The sequence below is a fragment of the Brienomyrus brachyistius genome, unplaced genomic scaffold (genome assembly GCF_023856365.1).
Source record: "Brienomyrus brachyistius isolate T26 unplaced genomic scaffold, BBRACH_0.4 scaffold121, whole genome shotgun sequence".
Classification (NCBI taxonomy): domain Eukaryota; kingdom Metazoa; phylum Chordata; class Actinopteri; order Osteoglossiformes; family Mormyridae; genus Brienomyrus; species Brienomyrus brachyistius.
In genome coordinates this window covers 27,785-48,333 of record NW_026042396.1, presented here as the reverse complement: position 1 = coordinate 48,333, position 20,549 = coordinate 27,785, and the positions used below count along the sequence as shown (strand labels likewise).

The following is a 20,549-nucleotide window of genomic DNA, read 5'->3' as shown; positions in this document are numbered from 1 at the left end:
GGAGGACATGTAACAGGCACGCACAGAGCAAAGGCAGGTTATGAGCCCCTCAGCCCTGACGATGTGTGGTTAGGCCTCTGCCTGGGATCAGAAGGTTGCTGGTTTTAATCCCATCCTCGGCAGAATGATCACGTTGCTCTCAGGCCCTTGGGTTTGTCGGGCCCTTAACTCCCCTAAAATGCTTCAAGATGCCAGATAAACAGCAGCCCCTGCACTCGTATCCCAGACTTTGCCCTCAGCTGTGCAGGTCTCAAAGGAGAGCAAGATGGGATATCCAATGTACCTCTTAAAATGGCAAATAAAGCATCATTTTATTTGAGTCTCCTCGTGTGACTAGTAGCATTTAATTAGCAGCTGGAACATCGGGGGAGGCGACGTACTGCACAATAACGACTTAGAGTAGGGATGAGGGGGAGAATGGGGGTGGGGGGGGAGCCCCAAATATGGCTCTATAGCGAGCCAAGCAGAGGAGGGATGATGAGAGTCGATCTGGACATAAGCGGGGTCTGTTTAACCCCGGAAAAAGACAATGCATCCAACATACCAGGCAGGCAGGGAAATGAGCCATGTAACGGGGCAAGACTAATTAAAAGTGAGGTAACGAGGTAAGACCAATTAAAAGGCTTGCCAGCACCCCCTCCCCGCCCCCCCCCCCTTTGTTATTGATCACCTTTAACCTCTGGTTTCACTGGTGTCACAGCTACCATTTAGCCGTCCCTGGGGTGGTGAGTGTGTCGATCGCTCCGCTGCCCCATAAATCATTACGGGGGCCAGAGGGGCGCGGGGGCCGGCCACCCAGGACCCTGACATTCCGTCCTGCTGGCTGGCAGGTCTCCTCCTTGGGGTCCGGGGGGTCAGGGGTCGGCGGCGGCCCGTAGATGAGCCAGCCCTCCTCCCAGGTGCCCCGTGCCCACGGCAGGAACTCGCTTTGATTTTTAAATCAGAGAAAGGTCAGGTGACCCCAGCGCGGGCATCCGCTTGACACTTCCTCTTCATTACTCGGCTCCTCGTCCTCGCCGTGACGGGGCTGCGTGCCGCATTTTAATTGGGCCTGAAAAAGGCAATGGAGCGGGACGAGATTACAGAGAGCCGTCAGGACGTGACCCTACAAAGCGCTGCGTTCTTCAGCTCGTAGAGCAGACGGCCCGGAAACCAGTGGGTCCAGGAGGCAGCTTGAGAGGAGACCGCATGGATGTCGGGTCTGTAGCTGTCATCATGGCCATCTGACAGACAGATACAGAGACCGAATCACCTGGGCCGAGCGTGAGGTGCTGGGCTGGTCTTTAGGCTGGTCTTTGATGTTTTATTCTGCATACCTGTCATATAATTTCATTATAATATTTATATTGCCTTACAGTATAAGCATTTACATCTTATTTATTTAGCAGATGCTTTCATCCAAAGCAGCATCAGACAGTATTTGAAACAGCTGAAGGTTAAGGACCTTGCTCAGGGGCCAACAGTGACGTCATTCTGCCAATGTAGGGATTTGAACCAACAACCTTCTGATAAGTGCAGTGGCCAAACCTGCTGGTCCACACGTCGACCACATTAATGGCTGTTTTTTTTCAGAAATTTTATTTTCAGAAATTTTCCCCATAAACAGATCAATCACTGAAAAATGGATAGACTGGGAGGGTCGGGGAGTAAAGGGGGAGGGATGCCCTGGAAAGGTGATTTCTCTTCTCTTTCTTTCACAGTTTTCTCGTTCTGGGGTTTAGAGTTTTTTCCTACAGTGAGTACGGAGTCAACAGGATGCCCCCCACCAAAGGCTGTGCGCGGCCAGGAAGAGTCACGGCAGAAAGATGCCGCAGCGGGGGGGGGGCGTGGCAAGGCGTATCAAAGATGGACGGGCACTGGCTCTCCACTCACCCCAGCGCAATTAAGCAGCAGTTCCCGGGAACCCATGGCGCAGTCATTAGCAGCATGGTGACAAACGGGGGCATCTTTGGGGGGGTGGGACACCAGCGAGGCGTTCCATCGCCCATTAAGCCGCGTGTTCATAAACGGACACTCCACGGAAGAGCGTGTGCATCTGAAGAGGATATTTGGAAGTGGGGTGGGGTGGGGGCTTTGATATTTTCCTCTCTGTGTCGCTCTCACCCCCCCCGTGGCTGTCAATTAACTGCTCCTCGTCTCATAAAGGCAACCTCCCCCACCACCGGCCCCTCCCTGGGTGCCTCCTCTGAGTTTGAAAGCTGAGATGTGACACCCCCGCATCCCACCATCCGGTATGCTGGTCACTGGCTCCCAGGGTGGGTTGGTAAGATTTTTATGTGGGGGGGGGTGCAAAGGCAATTAAATTTGACAGTGACAGGCGCTCCCCGCCAATTTGCGACGGTCATGCTCCTGCTGGTCGGTCAAGCGCCGGCCAAGAGCCGAGCTGTGTTGTCCACCACTTGGGGGGGAGGGTGGCTGTCAAAATGTGACCCAGAACCAGAGGCACACAAGGGCTAAGAATTTGCATCACACTTAACACGCGTGACCCCAGGTAAGGACACTTGCGTGCAGATACATCAGCGGGGCCTGGATACCCAGGCAGATTCAGGGGGCCTTGGCAAATTCTACCATGGGGGACCCAAAGGTGACATTTTGACAAGTGGCCCACTCCTGTACACCCCCCTGCCTGGCCCCCAGCCGCAGAACACTGCAGACGCTAGCAGCATGCAGCCGATGGACTGTATGAAGAGGCAGCACCCAACTGGTTAAAAACATGCAGGCGGCCTGCCTGCACTATCAGTGTTATACGTGGCAGAGCAGGGTTCCCATAATGCTTTTCTCCCTCTTCTGTGACCAGCTTAAACAGCCTATAAACAGCTAGTTCCGCAATGTCCGTCACAGGCACCGTTTATGAGAGAGAGCTCTCTGTTGGGGGGGGGGGGGGGGAGTCAAAGGTTACTCCGGCTGCCCACGCTCCTGTGCACCCCGGCCTCGTTGTTGGCCCCCCACTCTGGGTCCCCCTTACGTAGACTGTGGCCGGGGTGGGGGTGGGGCCCCTGTGTAGAGAACGCTCTGTCGGGTGCCCCCCCTTCCCCGTATTGGAACAAGACAAAGGGCTCCCAGTGTGTCGGGGAGGCATGGCGGGGGCTGGGCACCCAGGGCACAGATGTCTGCTTGACCCATCAATGACCACTCTTCAGCGGGGGGGGGGGGCAGGCCTACGCACAGGCTGCCGCTGAGCTGATGGCATTTAAATGGTCAAGGAGACAAGCGTGCCCACAGCAATAAAGGCATTTCTTTCACTGCGGGATCCATTTTCCTGCCCCCCCCCCCCGCCTTTACTCCTCCCTCCTGGACACCCCCCTTCCCCTTTTGTCCCGCCATGACGTTCCTGTAGCGACCGAGATGGACCACAGACGCAGGAAAACAGTGAGACAGACGCATGCTGTCGTCAGCGCGGGACGGCCCTGAGTCACATCGTGACGTGACTCGTGAAGGACACCCCCCGCCCCCACGTCTCTGTTCTCCTCTTCTTCTCTGCAGGCACCGTCCACGATTCCGTTACCAGCTTTCGATTACCACAGGAGGTCCCTCTAAAATGACAGAGGCGGAAATTGATTGGGAATAATCATTATTCAATTGATCCATTGACTGTCCGTCCGCACTCCCTCTTAAGACGAGACTAAGGTTTGCTTCTGAGGTCTCTTGGGGATGTTCAATAGAGACTCTCCCCACCCCCCCATCCCCCCCCCCCCCCCCCCCGTCCCTGTGGTACACACCAGCAGTCACCTGACCACATGGTTTTTGAGGGCAGTAATATGCGCGAAGGTGAAACCTATAAAATCTCCATATCCATCCCGACCCCCCCCGACCCCCCCGACGCCCTCACAAATCATGCCACAGGCTCATTAGACATAGTGCCTCGAGCGTGAACCCCCACCCCACCACCTGGGCACCCCTGCTTGGTTTCTCCTTATTCCCAGAGTCCCAGAGCTCTTCCTTGTCCCGGGCGTGACTGCCACCACTCCCACACCAGTAATCCCAGCTGCAGTCCACACTGGCAACATACACCCCAGAAGGTGTCTTTGAACGCGACACACTCGACAGCTGACTAATGACCAAACGCTTACTTTGACACACAGAAACAGAAACAATGACTAACATTTATTTAGTTTAAAAAATAAAATTACCAGGATTACCAAAATAATTAAATATGCAATATGTATTTCTGCAAATGCTGCCCTTTGTGTTGTGTTCATCAGCTCTAATTAGGGAGGTGAAAGGTTCGGCGTCGTTAACGATGTGGTTAATTAGGGACCATTTGCCGACCGCTGCTTGTCCAAACAGTACTTGGTTTATCCTTGTAGCTAAAGGAGGGGGCAAAGGTAAACACCTCACCTGACACCGGAAAGTTCTTTTGTGGTGTTTTCTAAGATGTAATGTGGGATAAAAATGTACCTTATTAACTTACTTTTGGGGGATAAAACTAGAAACTACTTGCATCTCTGGGTAAATATTTCCACAAATTTTTCATAAAAATCCACCTGTGATCCAGTCCCAAAACACAATCTAACCCAGACCCCATGTCCTGTCACAAATGGTTTATCCTTACGAACTGTCATAAATAGATTATACCAACACACCTTTAGGGGCCGTCAGAAATGGTCCATCCTAACAAGATCTTGTGTCCTATCAAAAATGGATCGAAAATCTGTGTCCAGTAACTAAAGACTTGGCTGTGTTCACTCAGTACCGGAAGGCAGGACCAGTTCACATGTGCATGTCAAAGAGTATGTCTGTGCGAATCATCCAACTGGTGCAACTGGTGCACACAAAAAACTGTACTGAAAATAATAAGTAGAATATGTCAGCTACAGGAAGTGATGACAGGATTTATTTTGTTCAGATCGATAACCAAGATAGCACATCAGTAACAGGTAACAGGTAACGTAAAGGTTGCCAGTCAGAAGCAAATAACTGATCTTTAGCTACATTGTACTATATCCATTTTCCTGAGCACTGCTCTACCTGAGATTCTGCTTAGCTGTCCACCCTACCCTAACCCTAACCACTCTGCCCCCTAGTGACTCAACGTGACTGTTCATCCAGAGGGCTGCGGTAGCTGAGATGCTCACTTAAAAATCCAGCAGGGAGTAAAAACAGGGAAGTAAACTGTGAGACATTAATGGAAACAGACGTGCGAGCGATTCGCACGGAGAGCGTCGCCGGAATGCCGATGGACGATAAATCAGCCCTGCATGCTGATTGGCTCTAGCAGGGGGCGAAGGAGTACATGGTGCCCCGGCCAGCGGGGGCAGCTTCCTTGGGGCGAGGCTGTGGACTGGGGTGCCGTGCGGGGGCCATTACCGTGCGTCACACACAGCGATTACACCACAAGGGGTCTGTGGGGGGAGGAAGGAGGGGAAATGAGGAGAAAAAAAGAGGAGCTCTCAGCGGGAATGGGAGCGAGGAAGCCGGCGAGGGAAACAAGGAGTGTTGTTCGCTCGGAATTACTGGCGGGGGCGCCTGCCGTGGGCGGCAAGCGCAGATTAGAGGGAAACATTATCTCTCAGGGCCCGGCAAAGCGAAACAGGCAGGGGCGCGGCGCCCCCCTGGCTAATTTATGCTGTGAGTAGCCCTTGTCCCCGACAAAACAAAGTGAGCGGTTGTTAGACATGGCAGGTCTCCGGGCTCTCTGCCTCTCCTCGTCCCCCTAGCCCGGCGTAGGGGCTACGGGAGTTCAACACAAGCCACGCGTTGACCGTCGGGGCCCCCCGACAAAGACCCGCTTCAGGACAAGATTTAGAGCGCCATAAAAACATTATTGTCTGAGCCCTGGGACATTTGTCCACTTCACAAAGGAGTAAAACCAAAATATTAACCCTTCATCTTTTGGGCGCATTTTTCAAATTCTGTCCCGGCTACTAGCGCCTGCCCACGCGGCCGTCCATCCTTTGTGCCGCCCCCCCCCCCCACCGCAGCCGCCGGCTAGGTATTTAAAAGGTTGCGTCAAAGCCTTGGTCATCAAGTGCCATTTTGTTTCTCTTTTTTTGCCATTAAAATATCACCCTTTCCCAACACGCAATCATGTTCCTTCCGTCCATTAACGTTTCTGCATCCTGTTTTTAAAAAAAAGCGATTTTCATTACCGAAATGCGCCCCTGCCCACCCTCCCCCCCCCACTCCCGACGGGCCTCTCCAGCAGGTTGACGTGCAGAGTGGACGGACAAGGTCGCATCTACCGATACACCACATTAAAAATCTCTCAATTATGCAAATTGGGCCACCCTAATGCAAGCCGGGGCCAGCCGTGCTCACGATTAATCATAATGAGCCACTTTGTGACTCGGGCACCACGTCTGAGCGGATGGGTTCACCCCTCCAGTCCATCTACCGGGGTGCTGGTGCCCGTCCCCGCTGGACGAGGCCAGTCAGTCAGAGCCTCTTCATTCCATCCCACCCCCCGCCCCCGAACAACCCACCACGGACAGGACCAACATGGAAGCGTCATGCACCTCTGTCAGGAAGGACACGCAGCCCCCCCCAGCCCTCCCCAATGGCGAACCCCCTTTGATCTGCTCCTGGAGGACACGCGGCGCTACCGTCCCAACTCGCCCGCCTCCATATTCATGAGCCCTTATAAATATGCAATGTGAGCCTTGCCACGCCTGTGTAGCACGCAGTCGCATGGCACTCGGCCAGGGGGCGCTATCGCCACCCGCATCAGCCTGCCGCCGCCATATCGCTGGCGGCGTAATTAGACGCTAAGTATGCCCGTCAGGCGAGAGAGGAATCGCTAAGTGTTGTATTTACTTCTTCCCTGGCAGCTTCGTGCTTATCAGGGCGTCAAGAAGAGGATGGAAGGTGTGGAAGCTCCCCGGCTCTTTCCAGGTTTATTTACTTGTTTCTTGAATCTACACATTTTCTGTTCTGGGCTCTGTGCCCCCCCCCCCCCCTGCCGCCACATGAGGACTAGAGGTCAACCTTTGCCTAGGGAAGATGTGTAAACAATTATCAAGATTAATCACCCACCCCCCACCAAGCATCATGTTTTGAAAATGCTCTGCATGTCCCACCTCCCTAAACAGTCTACTCTGAGATTTTTACCCTATTCAGCTAAGTACTTCACAGCAGGGGGATGGCTGGGTCTTGAACCAGTAACATTCCGGTTACAAGGCGGAATGGCAATCGCAAAGATGGCCTTCTTCCTGTTTCAAGGTGCTCACCATATCATTCAGCTCACTGCTGTGGATTTTGATTCCCCAAGACATAATAATAATAATAATAATAAGTTTTATTTATATAGCGCCTTTCTCACACTCAAAAGCGCTTTACAATGCAAACAATGATACAGAAAACAATGCAGACGCAACAGCAACAATAACAAAAGAACAATAACAGGAAGGTTACGTAGTAGCAGCTACATTCATCATCCATCTGGATGTTTGCCTGCCCTCCAGAGGGGTTTTGATCTCATGCCTGTGAACCAGGTGCTTCCCCGGAATTCCCCCTGTAAAATATTCCCAGATGATCCATCCCTGCGCTCATATACCATAACCGCTTATTCGGTGCAATGAAATATTGCACCAAGAGCTCAACCCAGGAATTACAGACACTACAGACATTCAGAGACACCAGGTACGAAATCATTATGGCCAAATCCTCGCCGGCCCGCACTGTGGTATGGGGGAGTGCCAGACCATTACAGCAGACTGTGCCGTCCGTGGGGTGCGTTTCGCCGAAACTTTTCCCCGGATCGTCACGGGTGCTGTGCCGCATTTCTCTCTCCAGGCATCGCTGGATTCGCTGATGCGAGCCGGAAAAAAAAGACATTTTGCTTCTTTTCAGAAGTATCTTTGTTCCGGATCCTGTACAAATACGGGGGGGTGGGGGGGATTTAAATAATTCTCCCTGTGTGAGTGAGTATGTGTGTTACCCCTAAACCCAAAAGGACCTCGGTACCAGGTGGATCAAACAGAATATAGCTCACAGACCGCTAGAGGCAGAAATGAGGATCAGTACAGACAGTCTGTCTGCCTCTCTCTCTCTCTCTCTCTCTCTCTCTCTCTCTCACACACAAACACACACATACACCTGCCTGACTGTAGGCTTCATTTGCAGCAGCTCTGTTGATAGAGAGATTAAACCATCTCAACATCAGCAGGAGAATGTAGCAAGAAAAGACTGGGGTAAAGAAAAAAGTCCACTGTTAATTGGTTAATAATTAAGTCCGACATTCGGACTTACCAAGGAAGTGAATGGGAAATGGGAGAACGATCACCTGGAAGAGAAAGGAAAGGAAAAGTTAGTCGTAGGGAACAAGAGACGCGGGATGAGGAAGATCGCGGAGTGGGGGCTACACTCTCAGTGATGATGTATAATAAAGCGGAACGTGATGGAGGACATGAGAATCGCGGCAAACAGGAGCAGCGAGGGACATGGGGAGGAAGAGGAGGGGAGGAAGAAAGAGGGACACCGGGGGGGTGGGGTGGGGGGTTCATTAAAAAAAAGCACAGCACTTGGCATCTCTCCCATACCTCCCAGCTCATTATAGCCCCAGCCCCTGACTGCCCCCCCCCCCCCCCCCCGCCTCCGAAATCACGCCTGCAATCAGAGCCTTTAATTAGGTTAATTAATTTGTATGAACCCTTGTAGGGACACGACTGATGAAGCACCCAAGCCCCGCCATGTTAAAGAAAAAAAAAATTAAAAAATAATAAGAATCTGCTGGTGGTGTGCAGTGCTGCCGGGGTGGCACCCGTCACCCCCCCGGCTCAGGGGGGAGGCACACGGTGGCCAGTGTCATGTGACATCTGTTCTGAGGAGGAAAAGGGACTTCAGTATGTGCAGATCCAAAGCGAGGGGGGGGGGTGTTCCACTTCATGTGCTTTAACTGATATGAGACGGACTGTCACCCTGGGGTGGGGTCAGACGGCGCCGGGTGAGGGGCGCCGCCCGGTGGCCCTGCTGTGATCTGCGCCTGGGCTCCACGTCCGCAATCCCCAGCAGTTCATCACGGCTGCGTGGCAAAAAGCGCTGATTAGTCCCCAGACCTGATTACAGCCAATCAGCCGGGGCAGCACCAACAGCCCCGTTCCACCCGCGCCGCAGAACAGAACCGGCGCTGGGGGAGGCTCCGGCAACCACAGCTGTCAACGGGAGGATAAAGGCTAGCCTATCCCGAATAAGGGGCCCATTGAGGGAGATGCCGGCGTGGGAGATCGGGACCAGAGCCGCATTTTTGGAGAAGGAAATCATCGCACGTGGGGAACAGCCGGGCCCGGTGGAGGGAGGCTGGTACCGGCCATGCGGCATGATCAGACGCAGGAAGTGACGTGCAAACATGGAGACAAGACATGTGCCGCAGTTAAACCATAATAAACATGGGGGGGGGGGCGATTGATGGACTGATGACATGCAGGCAGATGCACTCCCCCCCCCTTAATCCAGCCAAGGAGGGGGCTGTTCTACTCCTGAGGGGTGGGGGTGAACCATGATTTAGGCTCCCATGCAAATTTAATCAATTCGAGTGCCTCTCACCCGCCAGCGTCGTGCCTCATTAGTGGCAATTTAAGAGAGCTGTGCGATCTTACCTTGTAGCACATGCACCCCGCCCCCACCCTGCCCCCCCCCCCCATGCCCGCTGTCAGGCATGTAAAGATCTTCCTTCAGTTGCTTCTCTGTTGGTGCAGAAACAAACCCAGCTCACCTCCTCCCGCTTCCAGCTTCAAAGCGGAATGACAAAACATTAAAGTTAAGGGACGGATCTAAGCCCAATGAACTCACCCTTTGCTAGTCTTCGCCTCGCCTACCCCTCTAATTGAAGCGGCGGGGGTGGGGGGTGGGGGAATCCTTCAGGCACACACATGCAGATCAGCCTATGCACTCGGACGGCTCCAGCAGACATCAGGTCACGCTCTTCATTACCTGCCGGGGGATCCGGAGTCACCGCTTTGTGTCGATGCAAAGCGCCCGACTCCCAGGGCCTCTGGGGCCCCCTGTGAATCCCTATGCTCCTGACTTTACCGCGCACGGGCAAAAAGGCGAGGCGAGCCGCTCCGTATCTGCGAGCGAGACTGATCAAAGTCGAGCTCGCCGAAGTGTTTAGCAACCGACCGGAACACGCGTGTTTCACGCAGGAGCGGTAAGCTTGTTCCGACTACATCCACACACACGATTTATTCCTCTTGGGGGAAAGTGCAGTGTTGGCTTGGGGGGGGGGGGGCTGTCGGTTTGAAGATGATTTCCTGGTGTATCTTTGAATAAGCAGCAGAAGGGTTTGAGTAAAGTTTGGATTTTGACTCTCTGGCTCCCCCGGATTGGTTTGAGGGAGGGGGGATGGTCTATTCCAGCTTTACTGACAAAGTTCCATCTTGCCTTGGACCCTGAGCCACACCTAAGCAAAACTGACCCAGCTGACCTCACTGAGATCTCATTTTACCCCAAAGCTGGGGTGAAATGCTGTAATTTCACACCATACTTCTACAGACTCCTTTAACGCACCACCAGACCCCAGAAGTGAACAAACAAACATATAACAAACGTATAATAAACGTATAACAAACGTATAACAAACGTATAACAAATGTATAAAACACCTTCATGCAAACGTTGCTCCACAAATGCAAACTATTTACTGAGGCAGCAATCGCAGGCCTGCTTAACAACGGACGACTTCACTTATATCAATGACAGAGATGTGTACATCCTCACAATGGGACTCTTTTCCCCACGAGGGGCAACGACGGGGCCAAACATTCATCTGTGGGTCCAGCCAAAAGTCCGTAGGAAAGGGCATCACAGGCAAGGGACCCCTTGGGGGGGGGGGAGGGGGGTCAGGGGTGCAGAGGAAGCCTTTAGCGTCCCTGGGACGGCAAGAAAAGGAGGGACAGCACAGAAGAATTCTGGCCGGTATCTTGAAAATCTGCAGGACGGCTCCATCCACATTGCTACCACCCGCTCCTCCGCCACCCCCGGACTTGGGGGGGGCTCCACACAGAACAGTGAGCTGACTGTATCCTGCAAGGGTCCTGGAGGCCCGGCTTTGTGACCCACCCACCCACCTCAGAGGGCACTACAGCTCTGACGCAGAAATCAGCGATCAGGATCACAGGCCACCAGCCCAGCATGGGTTGTTTGGCACTGGGGGAAAATCACCAATCAGATCCGAGCTACTGAAATCCAGGCAAAAACATCTCCCTTTTAACCCTATTTAACAGAAACAGAATTTCTTAATTGGACATGTCCCATCCGAGTGAGCCACACCCCCATGCAACCCGAACTAGTACATGCATTTGGAAGACAGATGTATGATATGAGTACATGCAGGTGTACTGCCAATTTCATTTTTTCTGAAGCATTTAAGTACCCTGTTCTAAGGCACAACAGCAGGTACCCTCTCTGGACTCGAACCGGCATCATTCAGGTCACCAGCCATAACGGCGCTGTGTGCCGCGCGGTAATTAATCGCAACGCAATAATGAATTCTAAGCAGTTCAGCTTTTGCCCAGCTAATTACATTTACACTTGTTTTCACCTAATGTTTGCACCCTAATTAATATGTCAAATCCCAAATGATAATCCGACTCCCTTAATTAAAAAAGAGGGCCTTCCGGAGTGAGGTACCTTTTGCTTCCCTGCAGGTGGAGAATCTCGCCCTGGGAGGGGCCCCGCAGACAGCTCTCCCCGGGCGCCTGCCCACCCCCCACCAGTACCCACTCCTCCCCCAGGTCCTTCAGGGCTTGACGGATGGGCTCCTTTATGAAGCGGCTGCTGTCAGTGTAATCAATCAGGACGGGAGGGAAGACATGTGCCAGGAGGGGCCACACACACACACACACACAGACACACACACACACATGTATAAACACACACACACACACACACACACACACACACACATGTTGGTGTACTCATCAAAATGGGAACCTTCCATTCTTTTCTATGGGAAAAGCCCTAATCCCAGTTACAACACCCTTAACCCCCACCCAGCTCTAACCTTAACCATAAGTAACCAAACAAAATGCAAGATTATCCAAAGGGGGACCTAAAAAAGGACTTTGGGGACATTTAGGTCCCAAATGTGATCTATTCAAACCCGCCCCTCACACACACACACACACACACACACACACACAGACAGACAGATAACAGATATCACCCACATTACCTTGTTCCCTCAGCCTGTCTGTCCATTCATAAGACACTTCTACAGACCAAAATGTCACCTATAATTTAACCCCAAAATAGCCTGGCTAACACCCCACAAAACACTCCCGTCGTACCAGGCATACATTCAGCCGAGGATTAAGGACAAAACAAATTCCTCACATCTCCATCCTGACAGGACACGTGCTTTTGTGTGTGTGAGGTGACGGGGTTCGCTCTCACTCTCAGATACCCGAACGTCAGCCCAGACGTTCACAGCGGTTTCACTCCTGCCTGTGGGTGTAAAATCGGGACGCAGCACGGTTAGGGTTTCACACTCCTGCCACAGCGCCCGTTTTGTTTTGCCAAAACGCACGGCCTATTTTGCATTTACAATTACGTGCATTAGCACAGGCATCGTGTAAGAGAATCTGCTGGCTCTGCCCCCCCGCGCTGGGCGAGAGCCGCAGAAACCGACACGTACATGGGGCGTTAGTCCCGGTCTTTCCAGAACTTTCGGCTTTGAAGAGAATCCAGCCTATTTTGACACAATGCCCTGTTCATTTACACCGGTCCTGACGAAAAACAGGTCTTTTCAGTTCCTAAAGAACAAAAATAGTTTGTTTAAAGGGGTCTGATAACTTTGAGAAAGAAGATACAGTAAAGTTTATATCGGCAAAATGAGCCAATCCGAGCAAAGACAGCATTGGAGAGCTTCATCATTACCGGTTTAATTGCAAACATTAAAAGTCTGAATAGTAATTGTAGATTCATAGCCACCATCGTACCAAGAAGTACTGAGAGATTATAGATGTATGAGAACATGAATATGAAATTTTAACATGAATATTATAATGGCTTGTATTAAGTATCCCACCGATAGACAATTTATAACCAATTGACATAAAAAATAAGCACTATGAAACTGTAATTAGACTGAAATTTATTATCAATTATTTCGATTGCAAATCTCACAACTGCAATTAACCCACTTCTCAACAGAGAGCAGACAATGGGAACTAATAAATCCAGATAGCATCCGATTACTTGTCAAATAACAGATTCCTTGCAAGTGCACGATCCCCACTGTGAATCACTGCAAAGCCCACCAGCGCCCCCTGCTGGCTCATAAGCACAGCACGACAAAAAAAAGGCCACAGAGTTTAAATTCAAAAATGTTTAATACATAATCCAGGCCTTACTAAGCATTTTTCTTGCATCTTATAAATACAAAAATCTTCAGATATCATCTGTCGGAAATTGTTCTTTCTTGAGCAGCCAAATCACAACCAAGGTGACACTATTCCAGAAGAACCGGAACTCTGAGGTCACCCATCATGTGGGGGGGGGGGGGGGGAAGGGTGGTCACTGTCAGACTTCAGCGCTTCCTCTTGGTATCAAATTTGTAGATTGCTGGGGTCTGTTTGGTCTCCTTGCACACCTTTATTTTCTTGCTCTTCTCCTGGAGAGGAATCCAGAGATGAGGCCGGTGGGTCAGGTTAGACAGTACCAGCCATTCTGCACGCCACATGCCACAGAGGTAGGTGTAATATTCAGCACTGAGCCCACAGCCACCTGTTGGACGGGATGTGTCCTCATCCCCGACTGCTGGGTGGGGTCCAGCTTACCTGCAAATCCTTCCGGGTCTGGATCTTCTGTTCAATAACAAACATCTCCTTCTCTCTTGCCATGCGCTGGGCCAGCATCTTGTACTGGTGTCGCCTCTGCCTGGCCAGTTTCTAGGTGGGGGAGTTTAAAAAGAAATTAATCATGCAGCAGAGGAAGACCCTGCCAAGGCCTGTTACCTGTGCTTAGGTCAGGAGGAGACTCTGCGACAGTCCCACAGACCACAGTCCCACAGACCACCCCATAGACCGTCCTGAGCAGGACCACGCCCATAACGCATCAGAAACATGCCGGCCAATCACCTGCGCCACTGCGCGTTTACAGCATTTACATCCACACTGAATGCACTACGCAAATCGGCTGGAAGAGTTAGTAATATATGAGGCATAAATATACATATTTCATACGTTTACTTTTTTATTGACATTTATGTAAGAGTTCTAGGCCTACGTTTCAGTCAATGGAGTCTACGTGCCAATTAGGGTACTAATACATTTTCATTTAGGAATGCAAACATTTTCTTACAATTTAACATTCCGTCCTCACTAAGGCAGATCTTTCTTTCCCCAGAAGTGGGAGAAAGTTTTCATAGGTGTCCGACAACTGATCTTTCTGTAAACGCATTAGTGTAGACGCTCATGAACGTAAAAATTTTGTTCCGCCTAAATCGGCGAGCTCCGATTGGTTTGTGCTTGGCTCGTGACCCTTTCCTGATTCGCTCTCTTCGTTTCGAAGCCTCTGTTCCTAATTGGTTATTCTTCACGGGAACGAAGATTTGCTTTGCCTTTGTTTTCGTGGAAGTAAGCCACTAACGTGGAGGATGTACAGGTCTCTCCTCTCGCTCCCTGGCATGTTGTTCTGCTTCCATGTGTGCAGCTAAATTGTGTTTTGTGTACATTGTATGCTGCTTACAACTATTGTGAAGCTCAAAACGCGACCGGAGCCAAGTTTAAGTGCAGCTCTAGCTTATGATAAAGACACCAAACCACCGAACATTAAAGTAAGACAAGTGCGCAGTGCACCCTAAGGGAAGAGAGTGAGGCATGTAGAGACTAAAGGCCGTGTCGTTGCTGTGATGATTCTTTTTATGTACAGCTTTGTGTTTGCGACTCTACAGTGCTGTGATATTTTGCTTTTGCTAAATAAAACACATGCATTCACTTAAACACATAGATGTGTATGAGATTAATCAAGTCGAGTGTTTATAAAAACTGAACTTTATTACTAATCAGAGTGAAAACAAATGATCCTAAATATATTTCGCCACTTCTAGGATTATAAAAAAAAAATTTGGATGGACAAAAAAAAAAAAAAAAAAACGTGCAAATGACACAAAGTGCTCCACGTCTAAAAATACGTAAAGCTTTAGTCAAATGTGTAAATTAAGACTGTCAGAGATACATGCATTAACAACCACTTTTATATACAAATAGAGAATTACACAAATGCTAACGCTAATTAAAAGCTATCATTTGCCTTTTACACGGAGTAGTGTGAACACAGACATTTTTTTTCAACACTAGTGATAACGGTAGTGCGAACGCAGATCTTTTCCTTTCAGAAACTCCTGTAAGAAATGTTAACGCGTTAGTGCGGACATAGCCTCAGACCCCCCTCCGACCCAGGGCAGGGCTCACCTCGGCTGCTGTCCTGATTGAATCATTTGTTAACAAGACCGAACGCACGTGTAATCCTGGTGCTTGAGAAGGTAAAGGTGCTCTTGCCAACAGAACACTCAGCTGAACTCATTCTTTCTCTGATTAAAATAATTAAGAGGTCTTATTGCAAGTCCTATAATGAAGGACACTAAATGCCCCTCGTGATAAAATGGAATTGAACCTCGGACCACTGTGGCCTTTCCAGTCAGGCACTGGGGGCGGGGGGGGGGGGGGGGGGGGTGTGCCCTTGCAGAGCTTACCTCGATTTGTTTGGGATTCGTGGCCCCCTGGATGGACTTGGTCTCCAGCGTCTCCATAGTGGGCCGGTTGAAGACTCGACTCACCAACTCAGGGGCCGTGTCCAGGTGTGTTGCCAGGTCAAAGTTGTCCACTAGGGGGAGCCAAAGAGCAGCAAAGGAGAGACGTCTCCAGCGTCACAGCGGCCACACAGCCAGCGGCGCGTCGCCCACCCCGCGGCCTCCGAACGCCCATGAACGGCAAGCGAGCGCAGATCCTCTCACCTTCTTTTTTAGTGTCCACAAAAAACGTGTGCTTGTTCTTCATTTTGCCCTCGGCGTCCAGGAGGTGAAGCTCTGATCTCAGCCTTTCGATTTTCTTGGAGGGGGATAGAATGCATTATGTTATAGGTCAGCAGCAGGCTTCTCACCAACTCAGCTGTCAAATATCGGTTTGCGTAAACGATTAACGAGTTGGGCAGGGAGCGGCTTGGGACTAACGAGCCTCAACGCACAAACCAATCACGTGTCTCAAACGCAGAAGCGAATATCTCTGCAGCGACATGGCTACCTTAGCCTCGGCGACCCTCTTCATCCTCACGTAGCCAATGTCCTGAGTCCTCATCATCATCTTCTGCTCCTCCGTCATCGTGTCGTCATTTTTCGGCTTCTTTGTGTGAACGCCATCCTATTGGTTCATAGCAGAAGGTGAAAGGTCATGGATGAACACAATGAAATCTCACTGCCTGAAAATTCTCAAAATCATCACCCCCCCCCCCAACCTACTCAATGCCACCCTCCCCAGATGGTGGGACGTGGAAACAAACGGGTCTCCATTCAACATGGGTGAACATGGAATTATCACCTGATTCTTACCATGTTAGTTATAATTCAAACCAATTGTACATTTGAGCATTCGTACTAAATGTACACTACGTAGATCATTCAACGGCACACAGATACTGGAGAAGGGCCTCGACCCCCAGACTGACAAACTGGCAGGCCGATATTATCAGCCGAAAATTGACAATCAAAAAACAATGAGGCCTAAGACTTCAGCCGTTACCAGTGTTGTTGGTGCACACTTTGCCCACCAGAGGGCCCACAGCAATGCCCGAATCAGCAAAACATTTTTATTTTTCTACATTTAACTCATTCACCAAAACTTATTTGTTTGACGTTAGTTTGTTCAAATGTTATTTATGACAAACATTTATTTGCAAACTACATGTTATCGTCATGAGGACGTCTCTACATAACAAAGACTTGCCCCAACATGCATTATGTGTTTCTGGGGGGAAAAAAAGAAGAAAATACAGAGAGGACAAAACCATCATATATCATTACCGGATTTTTAAATTCTCAAATATCAAAATCGGTGTAGGTGTTGGAAAATCTTGTATCGGTCGGGGCTCCAAGAAGTCTATCATCTAAACTACTACACCCCCCACTGCCATTCATCGGCGAGTCCCACCCCCAGGACCACTAGCAGGTTGGTAAATAACAAACTACACACTGTATATCCCAACAGTCGGGGCTGGCTCTAGCTACAGACATCATGGCCCCAGAACTACCTGCATCGTGGAGGAAACTGCCAGCAGTCATATATACAGCTGACTATCCACGCAGTCAGCGGCCCGCCCTTCCAGACCCTGCCACCCACCTGCAGCCGTGAATTGATCATGTTGAAATAGAACTCATCCGGATTCTTCCGCTGCGCCTTCTTGCGGAGAGCCAGCAGCGTGTTCTGTTTCTTGTGGTAGTCACTGGGTTCCCAAAACAGAGCACAGATCGTCGGCACAGCTCACCCAACCAGGCTGCCAAACACGATACGCTGCTGATAATCCACAGCGTGCCGATCTCCGCGTGGCTGTATTCATTATACATGCAGGAGTCGCTTGTAGTCAATTCACAGCAGAGGAAAAGGAAGCTAAGGGATCTTCCAGAGTCACCATAAATACGTTAGTGTTTCTAAATAAGCCAGTAACAGGTGAGGATATACACCAAAACCAGCTGAACTAGCATCAAAACAGCTTGTAAAAGCCTGATATCAAATGCATACTGACTGTTTACCCTGTTCATTTCCTTGTTAATTTTACAATGGAAGAACGACAACGTAACACTGTGTTGTGCTCTGTCAATATACCCTTGCCAACTAAAGGTTCATGAGATGCATCTCTGAGCTATTTTAGAGAACTGGCTGATCAGTGGTCGATCTAACACTTTAAAAGTTCCCCTACTGGTGAAAGTGGTGATTCCACTGAGCGCAGTTCATCAATTCAGAACACATTTATATAAAAAAAAAGGAAAAAGAAAAAAAAAAGAAATATGACTGACAGATTATGGCAACTGGTTCAACCATTTTGCATGTAACGACTTATACAATGAACTAACGCCCAGATGTTTTTAGTTGTAAGACTATTCAAGTGGCGGTTCCAGTATAATACATTTTGATCAGCATGACACATACAACTGAAAATGCAGGAATCGGCGGATGATTGTACATAATCATTTACATGACTATGTTAAAGCATTTACAATTTCAGCAAAATAATTGACTTGATGACGTGATAATTGTACTAGTGGTAATGAGAATTTCATTCCTGATCTGAGAAGTGTGCCAAAGTGACAAAGAGCAGCTATCAGAGTGATAACACTGATTTCCCAATAAAGGTTTGATATTGCATATTCAGTCGGTATAACTGCCAGCCTGCTCGTATCTTCCGTGTAGTGATACCATTGGTTAACCTACTCACTACAAAGCCGGTGGATTATCATGAATAATTTTGGTAAGAGACTTTGCTGTTGGATTTTTTCAAATGTATTTTTTGTACTTTAATTAGCACAGAAAGAATGCCATTCACTCCAATTATACTATATTTATATTCTATGGCCAATATCTTCAAAACTAGGCAACTTCCAGCAGAACAACCTAGATGAAAGACAGAACTAAAACCTCTAAAATGTTCTCTCTCAGTTTTGGGGTGAACTGCCACTTTAATGAATTTGCAGTCATGGAATCATTCATTTCACATGTAGGCAATAAACACTCATATGTATGATTTCAGCCATCATATCAAGTAAGAGTATAACGGTACATGTATTCGTAACGAAAATTTTCGCTACGGGTCTTTTGGTTCGGTACCCAAGAAATGCAGTAAATGCAGAACCTTTGTGCGTTTGTTTCCCCCAAGAACGTGCATGTACAGACGATCCTCTACTTATGAACTTTCAACTCACGAACGAAGAGGACAGTAAGTCTAAATTGTGTTCCTTGGGCTCCCGTTTCCTGTCCGCAACATCAAATTTTCTGCACACCAATTCCGCCTCGTACGACTTCTGGCCGCTTTCCCCGCCGCGCAGCAGCGTAGCGTGTGTACTCCCAGCATCCTAGTTCTTTGTACTCACATATACCCTTACAATGATGCTGAATAACGACTTACGAACATTTCAAGTTACGGACGGCCGTTCGGAACGCAACTCATTCGTAAGTAGCATCTGTATGTCCAAATGTGAAGCTGGAAGTTGTTAACGTGAATACAAGTACAGCGCAGGTATTTTATTTTTAATGCTGCACCATAATGTCGCACTTTCCTAAACATGTAGTTACCTTCTAAATATTTCCCATAATGACCTCAGCTGACAAATAATTACGAATTGGAGTCAATATATAGGAAGATATGGTAGCGAGTAAGGCTGAACTATGGTAGTGATTCAGCGTGTAGTCGTGCTAAAACATAAACTGACATACAGGGAGCCATGCCATCGCTACCCATCTCCTACACATTTTCTCCCTACCATTTATTTTGGGGCACATTGGTTTTTTGCAACTTTGCATAGCTGTGTTCATTCTTCCACATTTGCACTTCATAGCTACACTCCATCTTTCCAATAATCATTCTCAGTCACTGGGATGCTTATAGACCCCACACAGTAGCTTTCAAAATATAGTGTCAGAGTACTCACACCTCTCTGAACAGTTCTGATTAATGCAGTGTTTTATTTCTTTCTCTAATGACATAATCAAGCACTGGCTGTATGGAGAAAATAATCGATTCTTCAGCCATCGACGACCAATTCAGCTCCATCTCGCCAAGCATAGCGCTTACTAACGTCCCACGTGAGAAGCTGTCCCCTAAGCAACCTCACGTGGAAACGTAAAAGGACTTTAGTAAGGTATATCTTTCAAGTAATCGTAAATAAGACACCCCGTTAACGAGGAAACGCACCCGAGTTTTAAAGGTAATTCGGAGTGGGCGCGTCCCAACAAGCACACAGCCAATCAAAGCAATTCTTTGAATGAAGGACCGCCCCAGCACTGTTTCTGGCACCCCACGTTGCAGTCGATAATACTTGTACAAATGCTTCAACAGCTATCGATACCACAATAAAAGATAATACAAAAAAATACAAGTGTTGGGCCTCATAATACAAAAAGGGAGCTACTTACTCTGCCCTAAGTCTGTAATCTTTTTTCTTCTCCAAAATACCGAAGTGTTTTCTGAAACCGGGCTGGTCAACACATGGAAAAGGAAAGAACTTGAGTCAGACAAAACGAAATATAAAATATATACAACGAAATAAGAGAAAATGCAATGCTAATTCCGAAAAGCAGATATGGCTGTAAAGCGTTCTGTGCGACCTAGAAAAACCACACGACTAACTTAGCTGTTAGTTAAGCTTACCTGAGACCGTTCTTTGTGGTTCCGTTGTTGAGATTTTAGCGCTTTTCTAAATGAAGACATTGTTCAACCCTACACAAACCGATGCAAGTTTGACTGAATATCGAAGCAGCCGCAACAGCTTCAACGTGTAGGGAGTCTAATGTGTATACGTCAAATACGTATGGACGGATGGCGACGTTTTGACGTAATCAAGAAGCGACCCCCGCGCGCATGCGTACAAATAGCTTTGAATTTATGTGGTTGCTTGTGATATTCTA

At 49.0% G+C, this 20,549-nt stretch overlaps 1 protein-coding gene across 1 annotated transcript; it reads right to left on the bottom strand.

The window, feature by feature from the left end:
• Positions 1 to 13,013: 13,013 nt before the first annotated feature.
• utp11 (UTP11 small subunit processome component) lies at positions 13,014 to 20,483 on the bottom strand. Its single transcript, XM_049004837.1, has 8 exons — positions 20,293 to 20,483; positions 20,058 to 20,119; positions 17,271 to 17,373; positions 16,179 to 16,295; positions 15,893 to 15,986; positions 15,632 to 15,762; positions 13,716 to 13,826; positions 13,014 to 13,549 (listed from the first exon to the last, which is right to left on the bottom strand). The coding sequence occupies exons 1-8, from the start codon at positions 20,350 to 20,352 to the stop codon at positions 13,466 to 13,468; spliced, it is 762 nt and encodes a 253-aa protein (XP_048860794.1). The 5' UTR covers positions 20,353 to 20,483; the 3' UTR covers positions 13,014 to 13,465.
• Positions 20,484 to 20,549: the final 66 nt, after the last annotated feature.

Excerpts from the sequence above, each read along its gene's own strand:
- utp11 (XM_049004837.1), bottom strand. The coding sequence starts at position 20,352 with ATGTCTTCATTTAGAAAAGCGCTAAAATCTCAACAACGGAACCACAAA. Across the intron at positions 20,120-20,292 it reads ACCACAAAGAACGGTCTCAG|CCCGGTTTCAGAAAACACTT; the intron begins GTAAGCTTAACT and ends TGTGTTGACCAG. Across the intron at positions 15,987-16,178 it reads AGAGGGTCGCCGAGGCTAAG|AAAATCGAAAGGCTGAGATC; the intron begins GTAGCCATGTCG and ends TCCCCCTCCAAG.